The following is a 20,354-nucleotide window of genomic DNA, read 5'->3' on the forward strand; positions in this document are numbered from 1 at the left end:
GCCCCGTTGAGGGTGAAGAACACCAATCAAGACAATCGTCAGGGCTCCAGAAGAATAGGCCAGAAAGAGAGAGAATCAGCAGATGCCACAACCATACTTACGATGGAGGACGGAGTGAGAATGGCTTCCATATTTTATGCACTAAACCCTGTCCGGAAAGTAGGGATAGGCCGAGAGACACTTTTAGCCGACTACATCCAAGATAGAGCATAACACTTCACTGCTTTCATTGCTCTCGTTAATACCCGGGATTATGGTGTTGTTCTCATAGACTACGGGATACGGCATGATGAAGACCAAGGCATTCCTGTCCGGCCGTAAAGACGCCAGATGCACGTTTCAAATCCTCATAGAAAGGCCCTGACCTATAGTTTTGACACGGCATAAACTCAGACTGATCTGCTGGACAATGTCTCAGTGCGGCAATGGCGGGTGACTGCCATTGACTGGAGTAGGCAAAACAGGTATTTGATGCCCCGGCGGCTGCATGCTACTTAGCATGCCCGTAGCGAGGATACGCTGTATCTGTGTGGACGTGGAAAGGAGATGGACAAGGCTCGTGCCATCATGATCCATGTTAGTGTCTCGATCTTCCATCTTGCATGGCTGGACATTTCTGTATTTAAAGCCAAAACAATTGTATTGTTGCCAAGGACACCAACTCCGACGACTAGCTTCATGCAGCAGGGGCACCGATGAGGTTGGCAATCCAATGATGTTGCCAAATTGCACAACCCCGCATCGAGGGCTGTTTCTTGCCATCGCTTGGGATGATCGTGTCCTCATTGAATTCTTTTCCTTGGGAAACACAAATCCATATATAGAGCTCCATCATGCCTTGGTAGCAGTATCTGTCGTAATTACATCCCGAAAAGATGGGGCAGTGCCTGAATGCTATGATATCATGCTTGCTGGCCGCTATGCACCATGTCTGTGTCATGCCGTAGTGGGACTCCAATATTAATTTACCTCGCTGATCGGCCCTCACCGGAGTACACTGTAGTAGATGTAGGAAGTATGTGGTCTGGGTTCTCTCCACCCCTCATTGTCCGTTGTGTGGAATCTACGCTGTGCGACGTATGAAGCCGGACCACAATTCCGCGCACTCGCTCTAACGGCTCAATTTCTCTGATGAGTTTGGAAACAGGGCAAACAACACTATAAGCGGTATTCCAGATAGTTTCGGTGGCCCTGTCGGTTTGAATGCGCGTTCAATAGGGCTCAAATAAACATTAAGGGCGGGAATTGACGATATATATTGGGACATCCTGTTATCATACAAGGAGGTGTACAAAACCGGTTGCCTTAACAATTTACCCTCTACCTAGGCAATAGAGAATAAAAGAGCGACCATCAATATAATATCCAAAAGGACCGTAATATTAACTTATACAAATTCATATGTTCAAGAATCTGGTGGTCCGACACCGCAGTGCTACAAATTGCACCCCGCGCCAATCGCCACCGAAAGGTTTGTCATCCCGATAAGTCTGATTATCAAGCACCCGTCGTTCACTTCACCATATCTCCCCGCCACTGATCCAGATATCTTGCCCATGCTTCAACACCACTGAATATTGGTCGGGCGGCTGGCTTCTTTGTTTTACACCATCGCAGAACAAGAAATCAATCCATAAACTACGACGATGGCCCCCTCTCTGGAGGAGCCGACGGCAGCCAACTTCGATGCGCCATCGAAGATGGCGCCTAATCTGGTGGCCCCAGAGCCTGGTACGTCTTTCCTACGAACACAATAGATCGTTAGCTGACGATATCGACGCTGTACAGAACATTGCCCAGGGCCAGAATCAGAGCAGGCCGGCAAAGGCGATGCCTGTGCCGGCTGTCCCAACCAATCTATCTGTTCGACCGCGCCGAAGGGCCCGGACCCCGACGTCGAACTCATCACCGAACGCCTCTCCGACGTCCGACATAAGATCCTCGTTCTATCTGGGAAAGGCGGAGTCGGAAAATCGACCTTCTCATCCCTTTTGGCGCACGCCTTCGCCGCGAATCCCGACTCGGACGTGGGGATCATGGACGCCGACCTCTGTGGACCGTCTATCGCGAAGATGTTGGGCGTGGAGGCGGAAACGATCCATATCAGCAGCGCAGGTTGGAGTCCTGTGTGGGTGACGGATAACCTAGGCGCGATGAGTATCCAGTTCATGCTGCCTAACCGGGACGACGCGGTGATCTGGAGGGGACCGAAGAAAAACGGCCTGATCAAGCAGTTCCTCAAGGACGTGGACTGGGGCGAGCTGGACTACCTCATTGTCGACACTCCTCCCGGCACATCGGACGAGCACTTGTCGGTCAACTCTCTCCTGAAGGAATCCGGCGTCGACGGCGCGGTTATCGTGACCACGCCGCAGGAGGTCTCTCTGCTTGACGTCCGGAAGGAGATTGATTTTTGCCGCAAGGCAGGCATTCGCATCTTGGGCCTGGTAGAGAATATGAGCGGATTCGTGTGCACCAAGTGTGGCCACGAATCGACCATTTTCCGCGCCACTACCGGCGGAGGGAAGCGGCTGGCCAAGAAGACGGGTATTCCGTTCTTGGGATCGGTGCCTCTTGACCCGAGGATTGGTATGGCATGCGATTATGGCGAGAGCTTTGTGGACAAATTCCCCGATAGCCCGGCGTCGATGGCGATCAAGCAGGTGGTTCGGTCGGTCGGCCAGCTGATCGGGGAAGACCCGAGGGATGTCTTGCCAGACGAACTGATGGAGTGATGGGGGAGGTTTCATGGTTGGTGATTTCTCAGCAACGTTTTATGGTATTTCAGCGTAATGCATTGTACAAGCGCTTTTAGAGGGATAATTGTTTGGGCGTTATGGAAGGAGAAATGTGATACCAGATGAGTCTACCGATTATCGCAGAGTTAGATATGATACACACAAATTTATGAATATTCAGTGGGACTATTCTAACAATTAGTCAATAAGCACAATAAGCACGGCACCCTCGAACAGTTCGGTGAACCTCCAGGGCTGAAGGTGATGTATACTGCGTACGTGTGGTGACCGCCCCTCATTCGCCACGGGGTCTGGACTTGGCGCCAGTCGAGGGCTGAAACATCGACTCCGGGCCCTGATTGGGCCACCAGCGGCGGGCGTTTCGAGTTTCAGGATGTGTCCATCAGTGCTCCATGCAGTCTGGGCGCCTGTCAGTCGCAAATCGCATGCGCAGGATGCCGACTTGCAACGCCGTCTCAGACGTTCGTTCGACGATCCACCGTGTCAGCCAGATGAGGTGTCGTTATAGGCGGGTCTGCCCAGGGACGCCCAGAACACCATGGATTCATCGTCGGTGGTGATGGGCTGAGTTTTTTCCATTGGTGGAGTTGACTGATATATCAGGCGTCTCCTATTAATGCCTTTTCTGTGATATCCCCGTATTGTCTTCCTTGCCGTTCTTCTCCCGTTCATTTCTCTTTTGTGGCCTGCACTCCTTTGCATCATTTCTTTGTTGGGATGATCTGTACTCTGTGAGACAGTCATCTCCATTCTTTCATTTCTCTGTATCTTTTTCGACCCTTTATATCTTTCTTTCAGATTCACGCAGGGTTCCAAGCCAGGACTTGGCCTTGTGTTCTTGTACGGCTTCTTTCTGGTAAAGAAGCGAAGACGAGAGGAGCACCATAGAAGAGTCTCGGGAGTCAATTCAAGTCAATTTACGTTGTCGACTTCCGGACGTAGAGGGGTTGGATCGCTTATTAGACTAGCGAGAGACTTCAAGAACCATTATGAACCTACCTCAGTTCTTTCTATTTGCATTGTTCCTCACTTCCGGGGCATTATCAGCTCCAACGCCCGGACAGCCTCCACTGAACGGCAGGTCCTTCAGAGTGGAGCGAGTCCGCCGTGGAATTAGCTCTCTTCATGGCCCGACAGCTCTACGCAGAGCATATGAGAAGTTTGGGATCGTCCCGATAGACCTCGGGATTGACCTGAGTGACTTCGAGCCTATATCCAAACACGCGGCTTCGCAGCAAGATGTAGCCGAACCTGATCAGGTTGGTGCGGTAAGTGCCGCCTCGGTACAGAACGATGCGGCTTTCGTCTCGCCTGTCAAGATTGGTGGCCAGGAGATTGTGATGAATTTCGACACAGGTTCTGCCGATTTGTGAGTAGTCATCTGAACAATAGTGTGCTGGCTCTTACCGATACTGACATTTTGTGGCAGCTGGATACTGAACTCTCGGCTCCCCGAGTTGGATACTACCAGCCGCACTGTCTACAATCCCTCTAACTCGTCGACGTTCAAAGAAATGGAAGGATCCACGTTCAACATTTCCTATGGCGATAGCTCATACGCCTATGGCAATGTAGGAACCGATATTGTCGATATCGGCGGCGCCACGGTCAAGGATCAAGCGATTGGTCTTCCAACGGCGGTATCCGCGACCTTTCTCGAAGACACCTACTCGAACGGACTCGTCGGGCTGGCGTTTTCGAAGCTCAACACGATCACCCCCAAGAAACAAAAGACCTTCTTCGACAATCTAGCTCCTACTCTGGACGAGCCGGTCCTCACAGCCTCCCTGAAGAGCGACGGGATGGGCGAGTACGAATTCGGCGTCATCGACCACAGCAAATACCGAGGTGACCTCGCAAACATCACTATCGACTCCTCGAAGGGATTCTGGGAATTCCCATCCAAAGCCTTTTCTGTTGGCGGCGGGGCTCTGCAGGAGGTCCAGAAAACGCACAGGGCAATCGCGGACACGGGCACCTCGCTAATGCTGCTGGACCAGAGCGTGGTCGATGCCTACTACAAACAAGTTCATGGGGCCGTATATGTTAAAAGTGCCAGTGGATATATCTATCCCTGTGCTGCGGAACTGCCGAGTTTGACCATGGCAGTTGGAGAGAAGCACTACGCTACTGTTCCCGGAGAATACATCCGATTCTCTGAAATTGGGGTCAACAAGACAACTGGCGAGGAAGGTAAGTCATTATATTAACCTTTATTCTCTGTTAAGTGTCGTTTCTCACATTCGTTGATAGTCTGCTATGGCGGTGTCCAATCCAACCAGGGCAGTTCGTTGCAGATTTTCGGTGATGTCTTTCTGAAGGCTTTTTTTGCCGTATTTGATCTGCGCGGACCGTCTCTGGGTCTTGCGCCCCCTAATTTCTGAGGGGAGTGTTATTTTATAGATTTGACTCTACCGGGTAATACGTGGATGGTATTTAGGCAAGATGGGAGAACATGCTTATTTGACCACTAATTACTCCAGGTGATTGAAATGCCTGGACATAGAACATGCATATCTATACGTTTAAATTTACATATCATCATAAGCTTCCTTTTCATTCGCATCGAGCGCTATATATGTAGCCGCTGTCTTTCGGGAGTCTTCATAGTCCCCGAGTGCATGCCTTCTATAGAACAAGCCGGCCAAAGTCCAGAATTCATATTGCACCATTTTCCTAAGCTTAGCGCATCCATGTGGATTCCATCCTGTATTTGTCACATAGTGCTGACGCTGAAGTAATCGTTAGCCCACCCAATAGAGGCTTCTTTATTATTACTAGAACATGCAGAGGGATATACTAGTCATGTCGTCATGCAGGAGATGCGCGACGTCTTTAAGTCGCTGTTCAAGGTCTGAGGCGTACCCTTTCCGCACTAATGTTTAAGCTCACTTGTCGTCGCCCATTAAGCCACTAAAGCTAAGAGGAGAGTAACCGGACAAGCTGAAATTCGTTAAGAGACTTAATTATATCTACCTAGGACTATTCCTTCCCCTAAAGAGATGTCATAGAGACGTATGTTCACATTAGGACTGAAGGTTTGCCTGAAGTTTCTAGCGGTTACCTTAATGCACATCACCAAAAAGATGCAGACACTTACCACCAGCCAATTCATCCCTTCGTCTACTCCATTACCATTAGCAGCAGAACATGCAACAACCTTCCACTTTCGGTCTTGAATAGCTCGCAGCTTAAGTGCCTCTGATATCTCCTGCGGAGATTTCGCGCCCGCCAAATCTTGCTTATTAGCGAACACCAACAGGGGTGTATTGGCAACTCCTTTATTTGACGTAACAAAATCAAGCAAAGACGCTAATTCGGAAGCCGCGTCATCCAGGCGGTGAACTTCTGTGGCGTCAACGACGTATATGATCCCATCTGCCCCGGAAAAGTACTGCCCCCACGTTGGGCGAAGTTTATCACGTCCTCCCAAATCCTGTACCATAAGTATCAGCGGTAACTGCGCATCCAGCGGTAATACTTTGGTGTTGCAATACCCAAATAACTAGATTGTGTTCATTCTGGGTCACCGATTCAACGTTGAATCCTATCGTAGACACAGGGGTGACGTTATTCCATCCCTGGAGGCAGTCAGCATGGCCGTAAGAGTGACCTTAACTGGTCTGAGCTTACCTTGAGGTTTTTATACAAAAGTGTTGTCTTTCCAGAGTACCACTGTGTATATCCCGAGTCAGTTGTACGCAGGAGATTTAGACGGAAGATCTCAAGGTGGCAAACATACTAGTCCCCACATGAGGACCCGATATTCGTTCCTTGCTCCATGTGATGTCCACAAATCGGATAGTGCATTTCCCATTATGAAGAAATGGCGAACAAAGGGGAGCGGGAAACAGCTGCTAGGTTGTTTTATTCGAATTGGAGAAAGAGGAGGGGGAAATACTTGACATGAGGCGAACACGAGCTTGGCAATGGCAAGCCTTAGGCAGAATTATTTCGTACTAAATGCAATTGATTAGGTTGGCCATTTTAAACAAGGAGGGTGACAGAACCAGCTTCAATACTTCGTGACTACTTTTTCGATGAAATAACTTCTGGAGGTTGAATTCATCGACTCCAAAGCCTCTAGTTTCTAGGGCGATAGTTTTCAACGCGGCGCGAAGGATTCCACATTTTTGGCATTTTAAGGAAGTTTCATAGCACAACCAATATAGTAGCAGCCAGGCAGATAGAATAAGCTTGGTTAAACAATGTACAGTTCATAGTGTGGAAGAGGGATCAGGAACTACCTCAAGCCTTCCCAAAGCGTCATCAAGCAGGCGTACTTGGGGCGAATCCTCCCACAGTACTATTCCTCGGCCCTGAGATCTTTCTGATCCAACAGTCTAACTATTGCAAGTGACTTCAGATCAATCCTACAGAATCCAGTGAAGCTAGGAAGGAAAAGAATCCATCCAATATCTTTAATCGTAATCATGAAGTCATCTTTTGGGACTCTCTCATATTCAGATAAAGCCCATCTAACCATCCATTCAGACTCCAGAATTCCCTTGGTAGATGGACGATTCTCGGGCCTGAATGAGACATGGCCGTAGCATCTCAAATATTGCCTCCCTCTCTTCTGGGTCAAATAGGGGCAACCTAGCATCTTGCCTAGGCTCTTGTACACTGTCTTCAAATCGGTTTTCCCTGGATCGGAGTTGCGATTTGTTGACTTTCCGTCTTCGGTAAATTTATTGAGCCGTCCTTCCCAGTGCCTCCACGGGTTATTCCATCTTCCGTCGGGAACAAGGGTTCAAACAATGGCCGCTGAGCAATAATATCCCAAATAGTATAAGCAAGGGTCCAGATATCTGATGAAAGAGACAGGGGCCTTGTTGGTGCAACCGACCTTCAGGGGGCCGAATCGGAAGAGGTGTGTGAGATTCATACTTCAGTTCCTTAGTATATGGAAAGGCCTCACCAAAATCTGTGAGTAAGATTCTGGCTTCGTTAAGGGTGATATTTTCACTTGCTTTCCCTAGCAAGAGTGGCGCGATACCATGGGTCGGTATATTAGGAGGAAGCGGCTTGCTCTCTATATGAACAACTGGGTCTAGCTCCGGCTCTCCATATTCTCGTATAGTTGTTCAACTGAAAGCTGATCAAAGCCCGTTGGTATTTTCAGGAGAACATTCCCCATATGAAGATCTCCGTGGACGATCCCTTGGGCATGGAGACAGTCAACAACGAGAACGAGTTGCGCCGCCAACGCTCTGGCAACTGGAATCTGGAATAAGCGAATCCGTGAGCAGTCTTTGATTTCGGAGAGACTTCCTCTATCAGGGGCAGTAATGTAACAAATGTGATTGCCATTCTGTCCTTGGACGTGGAACTTATCTAAGATCGATGGGACCATTATCTTGTCTGGGCTGTGGGCCAGAGCGCATTGAGGGCCAGTAAGGTTGGATAAGATATCAAATTCATGTGGCGTCTAGTCTGATATACAAACTTTCATTGCAACATACCGCTGAGCCTGTTCATCACGGGTGAGCCACAGAGTGGAATAGGAGCCATGCCCCAGTTTATGAACTATTCGATATCGACCATGAAATCGATCGCCGATTTGTATCGGGTGATAGTCCCCGGGTCGATACCCTTCGAGTCTTTCAACTCCCTCAATAGGCCCATATAAAATACAGTGCGTATAACTGTCATCTGCGGCAATCGCGTGATAGCAAAAGCACCGTGGGTTTGGCTATGATCAACCAAGGACGGAACAACTTGGGGGTATGTGGGTAGGCCAGAAAACCGAAGTGGCGAGAACAACAATCTTTTCATTTCTATAACATGGAGTATTCGAACATATAGGAAAACTCTTGAAAAGGGTGGGCTAGGATTATGGACGCTTCTTAGTCGTTCCTGTTGGGGTGCCGGCAAAGGGGTGCGGTGCGGCCTAGGAGAAACCTCAAACCCGAGCAGCAGCGCGTACATGTTTTTTATCGACAGTGATAATCCTGTACCTCCCAAAGTATCTTTTCTTCATTCCACCCTGTAGCCGTATCCAAGGATCAAGGACCACCCACTCAAGCTACCATAACCAAGTGCTATCTTCATAGGGTTGCACACTAATTGTCAAACTCTGCGTTTGGAAGGGTGCCATACGCTACATTCAGTATAATTCGAAAGGGAAAGTCTGATGAACATACTTGCTCCGTCTTGTGGCGGAATTTGACCTGCTAGATAGGAATCGACATATCCACTTGAAGATTGACTAAAATTTCCTCGTTACATGACATGGCATACTTGCTAGCTACTGATTCAACGAAAATGCCAAAGAGGAGAGACAACCTAATGGCCCTCTGCATAATAGAGGTGCGATGCCACATGGGCTGAAGCGTTTATTGGCATAGCTAAAATAACGTAATTTCCACCCCTCGAATAGAGAGCATTAAGCACATAGCATATTTAGTAGTATGTCAGATCTTGTTGCTGCAGGGCAAAAGGCGTTGCCAGAGGGCGCCATGATGGTGTATGAACTAGCCAATCACTGAATCAGTCAGGGTCTCAAGTAGTTATGAATAACGGATGCCATAACCTTCTAGTGAAAGCGTAACTCCGGCACTGATCCCTACCTCAATGTTGTGCATCTAGCGCCTCGTGCATTTCTCTCACGACAAAACATCCTTGATACTGCCATATGCTATGATATAACCCAAGAACCATATCTCCTGAATATCGCAAAATCTAGATCACCTCCAACGGGCAGGTTGACCAAACCAAGCACCCGACATTGAAGAAAGGCGATATAATAGTAGTGCCCATCATGGAATTGATCAGAGTGCCAAGTGTCTGGAGGGTCACATCGGCTAATCCGAAGGCTCATGGAAATGGATATAATCTCTTGACTACTACAACTGGAGGTATTATATATAGACCCCTAAACTGCGCCTGCCTGATAATCGCAAGTTGAGACTTGTCCTCTGGGGCTAGATTGGGATTCCGATTAAAATAGTAAAAGGAGAGATGACACGATGTTAATGGTGCATTTATATGCCAACAATAGGATGTGGTGTTCACCTGAAAGACGTCTGAAGTACATAGCTGCTGGGTAGAAAACATCATAAGCGCAACCAAGCAAAAATCATTATGAAGGACCGATATGTTGTGAAACTAATCGAAAAACGGGGAATGTTTAGCACATGAATGCGGGACAGCATTCTAATCATTTAGTAAAACCAGGGTCCATTAGACGGTAATATATCGCAGAGGTAGACTACATGATTATGTTAGGTGGTGTATGAAACGATTCGGATAGATGCCCCCATTGTTAAGCATATATTTGTTTCCGTAGGCAGGTAAGTTAAGAGGTGGTAACGAGTGTGATGTCGACTTAGCTTGTTACATACAGCATGGATCAAAGTATTCATGTTCCCGCAACGGCGGTGCAAATTCAAGGTATATACGGTCAAATTGAAGTGCCACAAAATTGTACAAGCCACCTAACACCGCATATAATTCATCATTCCAAGTGCAGCCACTTAGTGAGAGGGGGGACCCCAGGGAGGACAGGCAGAGCCGCTCTGGAAAGGAGGAGGTACACTCCAAGGAGCATCGGAGGGGAGAGGGAATCCGGATGGATACGGGCAAGGAGTGCTGGAGGCCACAGCGGAGCTAGAGGGAGTTCCGCTCGGGGTCGGGGTGATGCTGGGAGTGCCATTAGGGTGGTGAGAGTGAGGAATTCCAGCCCAGGGAGGGGGCTATAGAGTATAAGCATGATGTTCCAGTATGGAAGGAAGTTCGACTTACAGAGGCAACGGCACTGGCGGCCAGGCCGACTGCCGCAATTGCCGCAACGATAGCAAAGGAGTGCATAATGAATAAGTGATTATCTGTGTTAATTGCAAACAAGGCGATATGTTGAAGAGACTACCGGAAGGCAGAGGGCAGGGTGAGGAGTCTTTTTTATCGTAGCCTAGGCTGCTGTAGCTAACTGTATTCTGTAGTCTGGAGAGCTGCGGCGAATGATGGGCCATACATGGCCCATCTGGACAACTTCTGTGCCGCAGTGGGCCAGTATTTCCGGTTTGCATTTGCCCCAAAGGCGGCAGCCATCTCGAAGACATTTCCAATTAAGGGATTATTTTCAGCGATCTGAGTGGGATCAATTAGAACGTTGACCCGTCCGAACCTTACCTTCAACTCTGGCCCACTCATGCGCCACCTGCTCACACAGACCTCTGGTCCCTGCCGATCTCTATTATAATTTACATTATTTTCTAACATATAATTCGCTCTGTGTACCGATGTTGCCCCCAATGAAGGGCAATCAGCACCACGTGTGGGATGGCTCAAAGCACACCGGCTGTCCATCCAGCTGTCTAGACTACGCAGTACTGCGTACGGTGTACGCCATGGCACTCTGGTGTGGGAAGTGGGGGATGTTTTTTTAACTCATCGTCAAATCACCCCACATGAAACAGATTCTATATCTTTCCACTATGATGAAGCATCGTGGTTATAGGATATGCTGGGGCGCCAGCTACCACAAAAACGAGAATATAAAAGGGAAAGGGGACAAAAAGAGAAACATACAACAGCCGGGATTCGCTGGTGGTCACCCACCCAACTACTAACCGGCCGGCGTGTGGCTTAAGTACGGCTGAGCGGACGGGAAGCCCTGTTCTCCACACCCTATGGTCGTATGTACCATCAGAGGCAATTACATTATTTTCTATAGTATCTAATATTTAACGAACCAATAAGATTTCCGCCGGTAGAGGGTTGGGTTTATACAATTGCCCCTATGACAAGCTAACATCTGTTTTCTCTAGGGCGGCGCGCGGGCCAGTTCGCCGGCGGCAACATCGGCGCTCATGCTTGCTAGACGCGCCGAAAGATCCTCCTGTCGATGAGAGTTGACCGGACATTTGAAGTAATTCATCTTCTTGAGGTTTTTGCAGCCTAACAATGCTTTCCAATATTTCAAAGCAAACAGGGATTCTGACTCTCATGCCCCCGTATTTCCCCTAAAGTAATATCTGTAGCTTCCACACCAAATTCAGTATTTTCGAGGTTTATTTCTGCCGCCTGCCAAAACCCGTCCATCATTCGATGGGTGATATAAAATGGTCTGCTTGTCATTACTAGGCTCCTTAAGTAGCTGTTATCCTTATCTCGATGCCTTCTGGCGTGCACATTACATCCAGAGTCATATAACGTAGCAGTTATCAGCAACATTCCTTTCGCGACGCTGGATGTGACCTACTTCCCAAGACTTACAGACTAACAATGAAGTGATGCAGACATTGCGGACCAGCTCTCCGTAGATCGCCAATTAATGAATTGGCCCATCAATCTGGCACGTTATATCTAAACCCTAATGCTATCAGACTCTTCTCCGGCACCTTCTGCTACTCTCCTAGTAGGTTGTTCTCCGGCTCCGGGAATCGTAGCAGAACGGTAGATACGCATTTGACAGAACAAAAACCCGCCGCATAACCATGAGCCAAGGGATATAGATCGGCGGACCACCAGATTAGCAATACAAAACAGTCGATTTAGGTGAGTGAGGATAAGAATGCCCTTTCAAATACTGCTCAATGTGCTTCGGAACCGACACTGGAAGATCGGGGCGGCGAGACGATCCCGGTCTGGGAGCATATACGGTGGTTAAAAGAATGTGAGGGTACCAGCTGCATATATTGTAAGAATCCCAAAGCCCGCAAAGCAGCGCGCTTTCAATTTCACGCTTTGATCTTATGAGATGTAACATGTAAGATTAGATGTGATGCTGGGTCACATCCTTTAACAAAGGTGACTTGACGGAAGCGCATAACTAACTCAACTCTATCCATGGCCTCTCTATCTACGGTCTATCCATCCACGATGACCTGTTCACGCGTACCATTCAACGCCAGGTCGAAGATTTCGAGACTAGTACGTACGGATGACGGGATCCCGATGCGCTCTTGGAGACCATATCCGGATGGAATCGTCAGCATCTGCAACTCGGCTATGCTCGTCATAACTCAATTCTAGCCCCGAGCTTACCGTTCACTGTCAATACGACCCATTCTATTTGTTTGGGTATAGTTAGTCTAAAGATGTGATTCTACCAAACTCGTATAGCCAGACGTCGTCACAGTGACGGAGGCATTACTTCACCCAATGACAATAAGAAGTACGCTATTGAGGACCACATGCAGCTACCATATCCAATATATAAAGTCTCTCATTGCAGTGCCTGACGTGCGGAAGCATACGAGCAACAAAGGCCTTAACCGAGATGTCTCGTCAGCTTTGCATTACCTCGGCGGACGGCCACACCGGCTTTCTGATCGCCGAACTGATCCTAACAGACCCCAATTTCACCAAAAATATCGGTTCCGTCACGGGTCTGTCGCTCCATCCTGATGCTGATTCTTGCAAAGAGCTCACCAAGCTCGGCGCAAAAATTGTTCCGCACAAGCCTGGCCGACTTAAAAACATGGTCTCGACTTTGAGAAGCATAAAAGCGGATACAATGTGTCTAATTCCACCACCTCATAAAGATAAATTTGATATCACCGTTGAGCTTATTGAAGCAGCAAAGAAAGCAGATATCCAGAACGTTTGCTTTCTTAGCTCCGCTGGCTGTGATCTCGCAGAGCGGGATAAGCAACCGCGTCTGCGTGAGTTCATAGACTTGGAAGCGATGTTTATGTCTTCGAAGGGGGATCCATCAACTTCAACGGGCCATTCTCCGGTTGTTGTGCGGTATGTCGCCTCTTACTATGTTTGGCTTCCTTTACCCTGAGTCAGGGGATGTAGGTTAAACAATCTGACCCTTCTAGACCAGGATTTTATGCGGAGAATCTCCTCCTCTACTCTAAGCAGGTGCAGGAAGAGGGCACACTTCCACTTCCCGTCGGCAGCAACCATAAGTTTGCGCCGATTGCTCTTGGTGTAAGTGATATTTCCTGGCCATATATTGAGCTCACGCTAATTGGAGAAAGGATGTCGCCCAAGTTGTTGCTCACGTTTTGACGGGGGAGGGAAAACATGGATTCAGCGACAAACACAGAGGGCAGCTTATGGTTCTGACGGGTAAGTGACACGACTGATCAAACAGCATCATATTCACACTGTTCAGGGCCTATGCTCGCCACTGGTGACGAGCTCGCAACAGCTGCTAGTAAAGCTTTGGGAGAAGATCTGAAGTTTGAGGATATATCCGAGTATGTGCCCCTTTGCTTTTCTTGAAGAGATGCATTTGGCTCTAATAACATGTAGGGCGGAAGCCAAGAAGATCCTTCACGGCGAGGCTGAAAGCGACGTGTCTGAGATACAGTATCTGCTGGAATATTATTCCCTAGTTCGTGAGGGTAAGACGAACTATATCTCCACTACTGCTTTCCATGATGTCACAGGAGGACACCCTCAAGAGCCGCCAGACTTCTTCAAAGAGTACGCGCCTGACCTCCATCAGAAGCGTAGCCATAAAAAGCGAAAGCGGTAAATAATGATTCTATTTATGATGAAAATAGGCGGCGGTTTTGTGTTTTGTACGTTAAGACCAGGAGCAAGTATCCATTCGGAATCATTTGGGCTAGGTGTAGCTGTCATGGTGTACTTGTACGTCATCACTACAACATCAGCAAAATAATAATTGGCTCGGTCCGAGCAGACAAGTAGCCTGATTATCTGATCTAGCTCCTGATATTGCCCGATGTCCCTACGTGCACCATGTTCCGTTGCACCACGGTCGCTGAACAGCCGCCACAGCCTGACTGACTGGAAAGCTGCATCATATGGCTGCGGAGCAGCGCTGCTAGGTGTCACTGCGTGGGGACTCTTCCAGTAATTGACTGACTTCGGTAGGATGACTATTGGAGAGAATATCGAGCAATACTTCACTGGCAGACCAAGTTCATGTACAAATTCTAAGCGCAATGCGGGTTGGCCATCTGTATCAACAGGGAATCTCTTAATTTCCCATGATCATGGTATTTTTAAGTACTTTTTGTGTTTTTTAGCTTTATATTTCACCATGAAAAACACCAGCGTTTCAGTTTCCCAATGCTACGCTTCTGGCGCTTCACCGCGAAACTCGCTTGCACTCCTACTACCAAACCTCTCCTGGAGAGTCCTAGGCCTGATTGGTCTGGGAATCTTCCACTATGAATACTTGCACACCGCTACTCTGTAGATTGATCCGATCTGGTCAGTCCGGTCTCCCTCGGTTCTCTTTCTTGGCCCATTTTTCGCTTATTTCTTCTAGAATACCAGATAGTGCTCGAAATATGGCTTCTCAAAGCTCCCCTGGCCTTCCAGAAGATGCTCACTACCCCCGTTGCTCGTTATCCAGGCATTTGAGGGTGGGGTATCTAATGGCCCAACTCCTGCGCAGACGACCCCTTTGCGTCAGAACCTCAACTGGGTGAAAAAGTGCACATACGGAACCAACGTGAGTCATTTAGTTCCACCTCGAGTTTGCACAGTTAAAATCTTATTATTGTCCTTTGATTCCTTTTTTGTGAAAGCTAATCGCTGGTATTTGGCAAGAAGGAAATGGAAGGAAATTATTAACTACCATCCAAAATCTGAGCCCTACGATCCTAGAGAAATAAATTTGCAGAGCACTTAAGCGTCAAACCCCCCGCCCCGGGCTTCTGGGATGTGGTTGTTTGGTTGGTAGCTAGATGGCTGCTCTCGATTCCGACAAATTAGACACCAATTACCCAGATATTACTTGCTCAATTTGACAATTCAGACAGAAAACACAGTGCTCACTTCAGCAAATTCCTTCTCCCCAGTTCCCCCTTCGTCCACTCCCACAGTTTATCCGCCAGCACCATATCCTGCGCAAGCGTACTCGGCTTCTCCCTCTTCTGCCCCGGCACAAAATACTGCCCACTATCCCCCGCCCTGAAATCTGGCGACGCAACCGCAAACACCGAATTATACGCCCCCTCGCTCGGCTGCGAGTACACACCCAGAGTCTTCAGCACCGTGTAAAGACACCCCGGCAGCGCAGTCTGCTTATTGAGATTCGTATCAATGAACCCCGGATGCACCGCCGCGGTCCAGATCGCTGGCGCTGCCACCTCCTGGTTCTCGCTCTGAGTCGCCCCGTACAGTTTATGGAGCTGCTTCGCATGCAGGATATTAGCCACCTTACTCTGCCCATACCGCGACCAGATCCCCCCGCTCTTCTCCAGGTTCAGATCATCAAAGTCGATCCCCATCTTGGGCGCGAATTTATGCCCGTTGCTCGTGACGTTCACGATCCGCACACTCCCCGCGGACCCTTCCTCCCTCGCCGTGCTCACGAGCGTGTCGAGCAAATGCCAGGTGAGCAACCATTGCGAGACATAGTTCGTCTGCCACTGCTCCTCGAACCCATCGGTTGGACTTTTTGCAAACGGCGTCGCCATGATTCCCGCGTTATTCACCACGCCGTGTAATTTGGTTTCTTTTGATTTGAATTCCTTTGCTGCCTTCACGACGGACGACAGGTCGAGGAGGTCCATTTGCAGAATGTGCAGATCGGCATCAGGGGTTTCGGCGCGGATTGTCTCGATTGCGGTGTTCGCTTTTTCCAGTGAGCGCGAGCCGATGTACACGCGGGCGCCGCGGGTGGAAAGTGCTTGTGCGGTGGATAGGCCAATTCCGGTGTTGGCGCCCGTGACTAGGTAGGTTCTTCCGCTCAGGGAAGAGGGGAGTGTGAAGGGGAGGGAGGGCGGAGACATTGTTGGTATGTTTGTTTCTTGGTGGGGCGCGAGCAAGTACGCAGTGCTAACCTTATCTTTTATTAGGTAGAAGCTCTGGGCGACGAGGGGCGCGGCCTTGGGCCTAGGCCCCCTTTGCGGGACAGCAAACAAAGAAAGTGAGAAGATGAGGGGGTTGCTTGGCAATCCCTCCGTGGATTTTGCAACTAATATTAATTGTACACATCCCTGTCTCGGCTAGAGGCTCGCATGATTCTAATTTGAAGTTGAGGTACTTTTTAACTTGTTCGGCGATAAGAACTACCTGCATGCGGCTAATTGGAGTGGGTCGCTCAGTAATCTGACAGGTTCTCGTATATTTAGCTAGTCACGCTATGACGTGGTCTCCTTGTCTTCTCCAAACGATGTCCAACGTGCCTTCTTCACTTCCAGGGAAGCCGGTCCGGCTGACTTTCGATGTTGCTTTTCTACGCTGCTTTTCCACGCTACTTTTCTACAACTCTACTAGCTAGGCTTGCGGACACCGTATGATGGCTCGAGAGTACGGATGCGCATGTCGGTTGGCCTCTCCGTAGGCGCCCCAGCCTCCAACAAGGTGACTAGCTTTCTCTTAAATTTGTGTTCCGCCGGCTGCCGTCTTGGATGTAGATCTAGCGGTTTTGTGTCGTATTATTCGTATAACTGCGTGCTAAGTAGAGTTGGAAATTGAAGAACGCCCTAGATAACGATGATGCAAAATTTCTACGGCTAACCGGGTGGAGGATTCTTTCTAGTGAATTCGAAGCAGGGGGATGGGACGATAGAAGGTCGGGGTTGTCGCCCATCGCTTAAATGGGCAGGAATGATTTTCTGTATTGAGTGGTAAGGACGAGATTTCTTAATGAAAGACTGATAAATAATCGAGATCAGAGAATAATGTTAGTAGAGAAACAATAATACTGTTGGACGACGAGAATGATGACGGGGGTATGTGATGGTAGGAATAGGAGGAGTAGTGATGGTGGTGGTGATGATAGATTATTATGGCGGTTGGATAGTGGTGATAGTAATAATTGGTGGTGTTCGACGGGATAATCAGGGAGGTTCGCCGTCGCAGTTGGGGGCGGTTTGAGAGAATGATTAGGCTCAAGGTTAGACGGGAGCGATCGTAGATCCATAGTAATGCCGGCCAGGGTCAGCGAGGATGCATACAAATCCCGACCAGGGTCACTTGGGTGCCATATTAATCCCGGCCAGGGCCGACGAATGCTTTATATAGGGTCGGTGGAATCATCGATCTGGCTGATATGATGGCATGCTTGATGGCCTGCTTGCACTCCTGCCGCTCGTCCTGGATCTGCGGGAACTGGCTGCTCGACCGCATGAACCGCCGGCTGATCCCGATGCACTCTTGGAGACCGTATCCGGATGGAATCACCAGAGCCTGCGACTCGGCTATGCTCGTCATAACTCAATTCTAACCCCGAGATTACTATCCTCTGTCAATACGACCCCTTCTGGTTGTTTGGGTATAGTTAGTCTAAAGACGTGATTGGAAGATCGAAGCTGGTGCCGCTTCTCTGGGGTGCCGGCGCCTAAATTTGCCTACCGTAGGGTACGGGAACCGTGTACTGAATCTTCATATTAGCCTTCGTCAGACCTTCTTTGGATATAACCGAGATTGTAACATGAGGCTTATGAGAATGACTCGGTGCCTTAAAAGGCACTATGCAAGATATGATAATATAAAGAAAAAAAACCTATCTCAAATTTTAGTGCTGTAGAAGCGAATCAAGCGCCTGGTCATACACGGCGTGAGGACATCGTCGCAATATAAATAGCCGACAGGAGCTGCATATCGAACTCTCGATTAACACGCTTTGTGGAAGTACTTTCTGATTTGACACTTGCGGTATATATAAAGCCTGACTTGCAATGTCTCTACAAAACATTCGCAACTTCTCCTCTAGTGCTGCCCAAAAAAAAAAAAAAAACACCACTAACCAAACCACCCCCTTAGGTTTTTATCCCGTCAACATTGTCTTTATATCCCGAAGACTCCCCTATATTTGAACCCTCAGACCACCCGGCGACACACCAGACGTACTTGATCTGCATCCTTCATCCGCAGTAGCAATTGCATATCCACGTCCCTCGTGGTCGCTAAGACCCTCGCACGCGTCTCCTTGGGGGTTTCTCCAGGGTTCGGAATTGCGTCCACACGGTGACCCCGTAGGAGAGTCGCTATTACTGCCACAAACTCAACCTGCGAAAACTTGTTCCCAGGGCAGTTTTGAGGTCCATCGGACCATGGGAAATACGTACACCGAGGTGGGTTGATGATCTGCTCCAAGGTCTTACCCGATGCAGCTGATTTGGTTATCCAGCGTGACGGCTTCCAGGTCATCGGGTCGTCCCAATACTGGGGGTGAATGTGCATGTTGAGAAGGCTGGGGTGAACTCCAACGCGAGAAGGAACCATGATTGTTCTATTACCTACCTTAAGCGATTGTGGCTCATCGTTGGTCCATTTGGGTAATGAGAGGATTGGGGGGTAGAGGCGAAGGGTTTCGAGCTATAGCACGAGCATACATGGTCAGCGAAAATCAGGAAGGGGGGAAGAGGGGAAAGGAAAAGGGTACCAAGACAGAGCGACAACGAATCAGCCGTGGGAACAATTCACCATAGTGACCCTTATTATTTTCACGAAGGTTTTGCAGCTCCTCAGCGACCCAGTCTTGGATTTCTGGATACGCTGCAAGCAATAGTAAGCCAAAGCTCAATGTATTAGCGGTTGTATCATGGCCCGCAAAATTAATGACGAAAATATTTCCAAAAATTTCATCAACTGTGAGTCCTTTGGGTGGTGATCCATTTGTCCTCGTTTTATGCTCCCCGTCCTCTTTTTGCTTCAGGTCCATGGCGCGAACAAATGAAGTCATCAGGCCTCCGCTTCCAGAATTTCCCGTGTTCAATGCTTTAATCTCTTCATCCAGCATGTGGACCATATATTGCTTGAAACCGGTGGCTGCTTTGGCAAGATAATGCCATGACTGAGGGGCAAAAGGCAGAGTGAACAATTTGCGAGGCATGACCATAAGGAGGATACAGTTATCCAATACCGTCTGGAGTGCGTCGCGGTAACCAACTGATTCATTCTCGCAAGTGGCAGACGATTCATGCTTGACTTCGCGATCTTTGGCACTGCGGAAGGTGAATGACTTGCGGAATCCCGTGGCGGCAAGGACGTTCAAAGAGAGGGTGCGCGGATCCTTTGCAACACTGGGAATACGGCCATCCACAGAAGAGCCCCAGACCTCTAGCATCTGGCGGGTTTGCTCCACACTCTCATCCCAAACGAAGGACATAACGCTTTCGTTAAACGGCGTGGCCAGGGCCTTTCGGTGCCGCGGCCAGTCATTCCAGCTAGCTGTCGAAATACACGGTCCGTAGACTTCGAGTGCCTCTTAACCAAGAACTTGGGTTAATAAGTCGGGGTAGAGTATCACAATCCATACTAGGATGATTCGGACATACTGTACATTTTACTAGGCCGGATGAAGTCAGTGCGTCGTTGGAAGATATCATGAATTGCCTCCGGATCTGCGACGTTGATATAAATATCGCGAGGGGAGACGATTGCCCACATGGGCCCGAAGCGTTGATGAGACTCGCCGCGATCGGCGAAGTACCATCCTCGGCGAGAGTAGCGACCGAAACTATACTTACGCCAATTTATTGGAAGCCTGTCAAGCCAGGGCCAGACAATGGGTTCGAGGACCATCCAGAGAACATTCAGAGGGTCGATGTAAAGACGCACTAAGGGAATCCCCATGGTTGAAGCACGACGGTAGTTGATTTCCATCGTCACCATGCTCCATACCAGGTAGGCGAGGGCGAGCAAGCCCAGGGATTCAAAAAGCATAATGATGGGCAGTAAAAACTGGGTAAGAGTGGTGAATAGAGA

General features: G+C 48.9%; 8 protein-coding genes across 8 annotated transcripts; 3 read left to right on the forward strand and 5 right to left on the reverse strand.

Moving 5' to 3' along the window:
- The first annotated feature begins 1,001 nt into the window (after positions 1–1,001).
- nbp35 (Fe-S cluster-binding ATPase) lies at positions 1,002–2,925 on the forward strand. The gene is made up of 2 exons (XM_073689613.1): positions 1,002–1,731; positions 1,789–2,925. Exons 1-2 carry the CDS (start codon positions 1,647–1,649, stop codon positions 2,733–2,735), a joined length of 1,032 nt encoding a protein of 343 aa, XP_073548240.1. The 5' UTR covers positions 1,002–1,646; the 3' UTR covers positions 2,736–2,925.
- A 420-nt stretch (positions 2,926–3,345) lies between these two features.
- Positions 3,346–5,401, forward strand: BDV59DRAFT_26214 (pepsin-like aspartic protease). Its single transcript, XM_073696082.1, has 3 exons — positions 3,346–4,128; positions 4,189–4,952; positions 5,013–5,401. The coding sequence occupies exons 1-3, from the start codon at positions 3,749–3,751 to the stop codon at positions 5,141–5,143; spliced, it is 1,275 nt and encodes a 424-aa protein (XP_073548241.1). The 5' UTR covers positions 3,346–3,748; the 3' UTR covers positions 5,144–5,401.
- A 328-nt stretch (positions 5,402–5,729) lies between these two features.
- On the reverse strand, positions 5,730–6,636 carry BDV59DRAFT_177483 (ADP-ribosylation factor family protein). Its single transcript, XM_073689614.1, has 5 exons — positions 6,502–6,636; positions 6,393–6,434; positions 6,257–6,340; positions 5,860–6,195; positions 5,730–5,803 (listed from the first exon to the last, which is right to left on the reverse strand). Exons 1-5 carry the CDS (start codon positions 6,574–6,576, stop codon positions 5,786–5,788), a joined length of 555 nt encoding a protein of 184 aa, XP_073548242.1. The 5' UTR covers positions 6,577–6,636; the 3' UTR covers positions 5,730–5,785.
- A 613-nt stretch (positions 6,637–7,249) lies between these two features.
- On the reverse strand, positions 7,250–8,690 carry BDV59DRAFT_193003 (kinase-like domain-containing protein; the record flags this gene model as incomplete). The annotated part of the gene is made up of 6 exons (XM_073692142.1): positions 7,250–7,406; positions 7,507–7,570; positions 7,609–7,822; positions 7,852–8,190; positions 8,221–8,407; positions 8,671–8,690. The coding sequence occupies 6 exons, from the start codon at positions 8,688–8,690 to the stop codon at positions 7,250–7,252; spliced, it is 981 nt and encodes a 326-aa protein (XP_073548243.1).
- A 1,547-nt stretch (positions 8,691–10,237) lies between these two features.
- Positions 10,238–10,571, reverse strand: BDV59DRAFT_201671 (uncharacterized protein; the record flags this gene model as incomplete). Its single annotated transcript, XM_073693861.1, has 2 exons — positions 10,238–10,456; positions 10,506–10,571. The coding sequence occupies 2 exons, from the start codon at positions 10,569–10,571 to the stop codon at positions 10,238–10,240; spliced, it is 285 nt and encodes a 94-aa protein (XP_073548244.1).
- Positions 10,572–12,984: 2,413 nt separating this feature from the next.
- Positions 12,985–14,196, forward strand: BDV59DRAFT_201672 (uncharacterized protein; the record flags this gene model as incomplete). Its single annotated transcript, XM_073693862.1, has 5 exons — positions 12,985–13,454; positions 13,532–13,643; positions 13,694–13,784; positions 13,831–13,915; positions 13,971–14,196. The coding sequence occupies 5 exons, from the start codon at positions 12,985–12,987 to the stop codon at positions 14,194–14,196; spliced, it is 984 nt and encodes a 327-aa protein (XP_073548245.1).
- Positions 14,197–15,344: 1,148 nt separating this feature from the next.
- BDV59DRAFT_26230 (SDR family oxidoreductase) lies at positions 15,345–16,625 on the reverse strand. Its single transcript, XM_073696084.1, has one exon. The coding sequence runs from the start codon at positions 16,427–16,429 to the stop codon at positions 15,467–15,469; it is 963 nt and encodes a 320-aa protein (XP_073548246.1). The 5' UTR covers positions 16,430–16,625; the 3' UTR covers positions 15,345–15,466.
- Positions 16,626–18,464: 1,839 nt separating this feature from the next.
- BDV59DRAFT_193004 (cytochrome P450) lies at positions 18,465–20,312 on the reverse strand (the record flags this gene model as incomplete). Its single annotated transcript, XM_073692143.1, has 3 exons — positions 18,465–18,962; positions 19,030–19,853; positions 19,925–20,312. 3 exons carry the CDS (start codon positions 20,310–20,312, stop codon positions 18,465–18,467), a joined length of 1,710 nt encoding a protein of 569 aa, XP_073548247.1.
- Positions 20,313–20,354: the final 42 nt, after the last annotated feature.

The sequence above is a fragment of the Aspergillus ambiguus genome (genome assembly GCF_047715705.1).
Source record: "Aspergillus ambiguus strain CBS 117.58 unplaced genomic scaffold BDV59scaffold_14, whole genome shotgun sequence".
Classification (NCBI taxonomy): domain Eukaryota; kingdom Fungi; phylum Ascomycota; class Eurotiomycetes; order Eurotiales; family Aspergillaceae; genus Aspergillus; species Aspergillus ambiguus.

Bases quoted from the DNA above. Each gene is read 5' to 3' on its own strand.
- BDV59DRAFT_177483 (XM_073689614.1), bottom strand. From the start codon at position 6,576: ATGGGAAATGCACTATCCGATTTGTGGACATCACATGGAGCAAGGAAC. The intron at 6,435-6,501 runs GTATGTTTGCCA...GGATATACACAG, and splicing joins GGGTCCTCATGTGGGGACTA to TGGTACTCTGGAAAGACAAC. The intron at 6,196-6,256 runs GTATTGCAACAC...CTTATGGTACAG, and splicing joins AACACAATCTAGTTATTTGG to GATTTGGGAGGACGTGATAA.
- BDV59DRAFT_26214 (XM_073696082.1), top strand. From the start codon at position 3,749: ATGAACCTACCTCAGTTCTTTCTATTTGCATTGTTCCTCACTTCCGGG. The intron at 4,129-4,188 runs GTGAGTAGTCAT...ATTTTGTGGCAG, and splicing joins GACACAGGTTCTGCCGATTT to CTGGATACTGAACTCTCGGC. The intron at 4,953-5,012 runs GTAAGTCATTAT...ATTCGTTGATAG, and splicing joins CAAGACAACTGGCGAGGAAG to TCTGCTATGGCGGTGTCCAA.
- nbp35 (XM_073689613.1), top strand. From the start codon at position 1,647: ATGGCCCCCTCTCTGGAGGAGCCGACGGCAGCCAACTTCGATGCGCCA. The intron at 1,732-1,788 runs GTACGTCTTTCC...GACGCTGTACAG, and splicing joins TCTGGTGGCCCCAGAGCCTG to AACATTGCCCAGGGCCAGAA.
- BDV59DRAFT_26230 (XM_073696084.1), bottom strand. From the start codon at position 16,429: ATGTCTCCGCCCTCCCTCCCCTTCACACTCCCCTCTTCCCTGAGCGGA.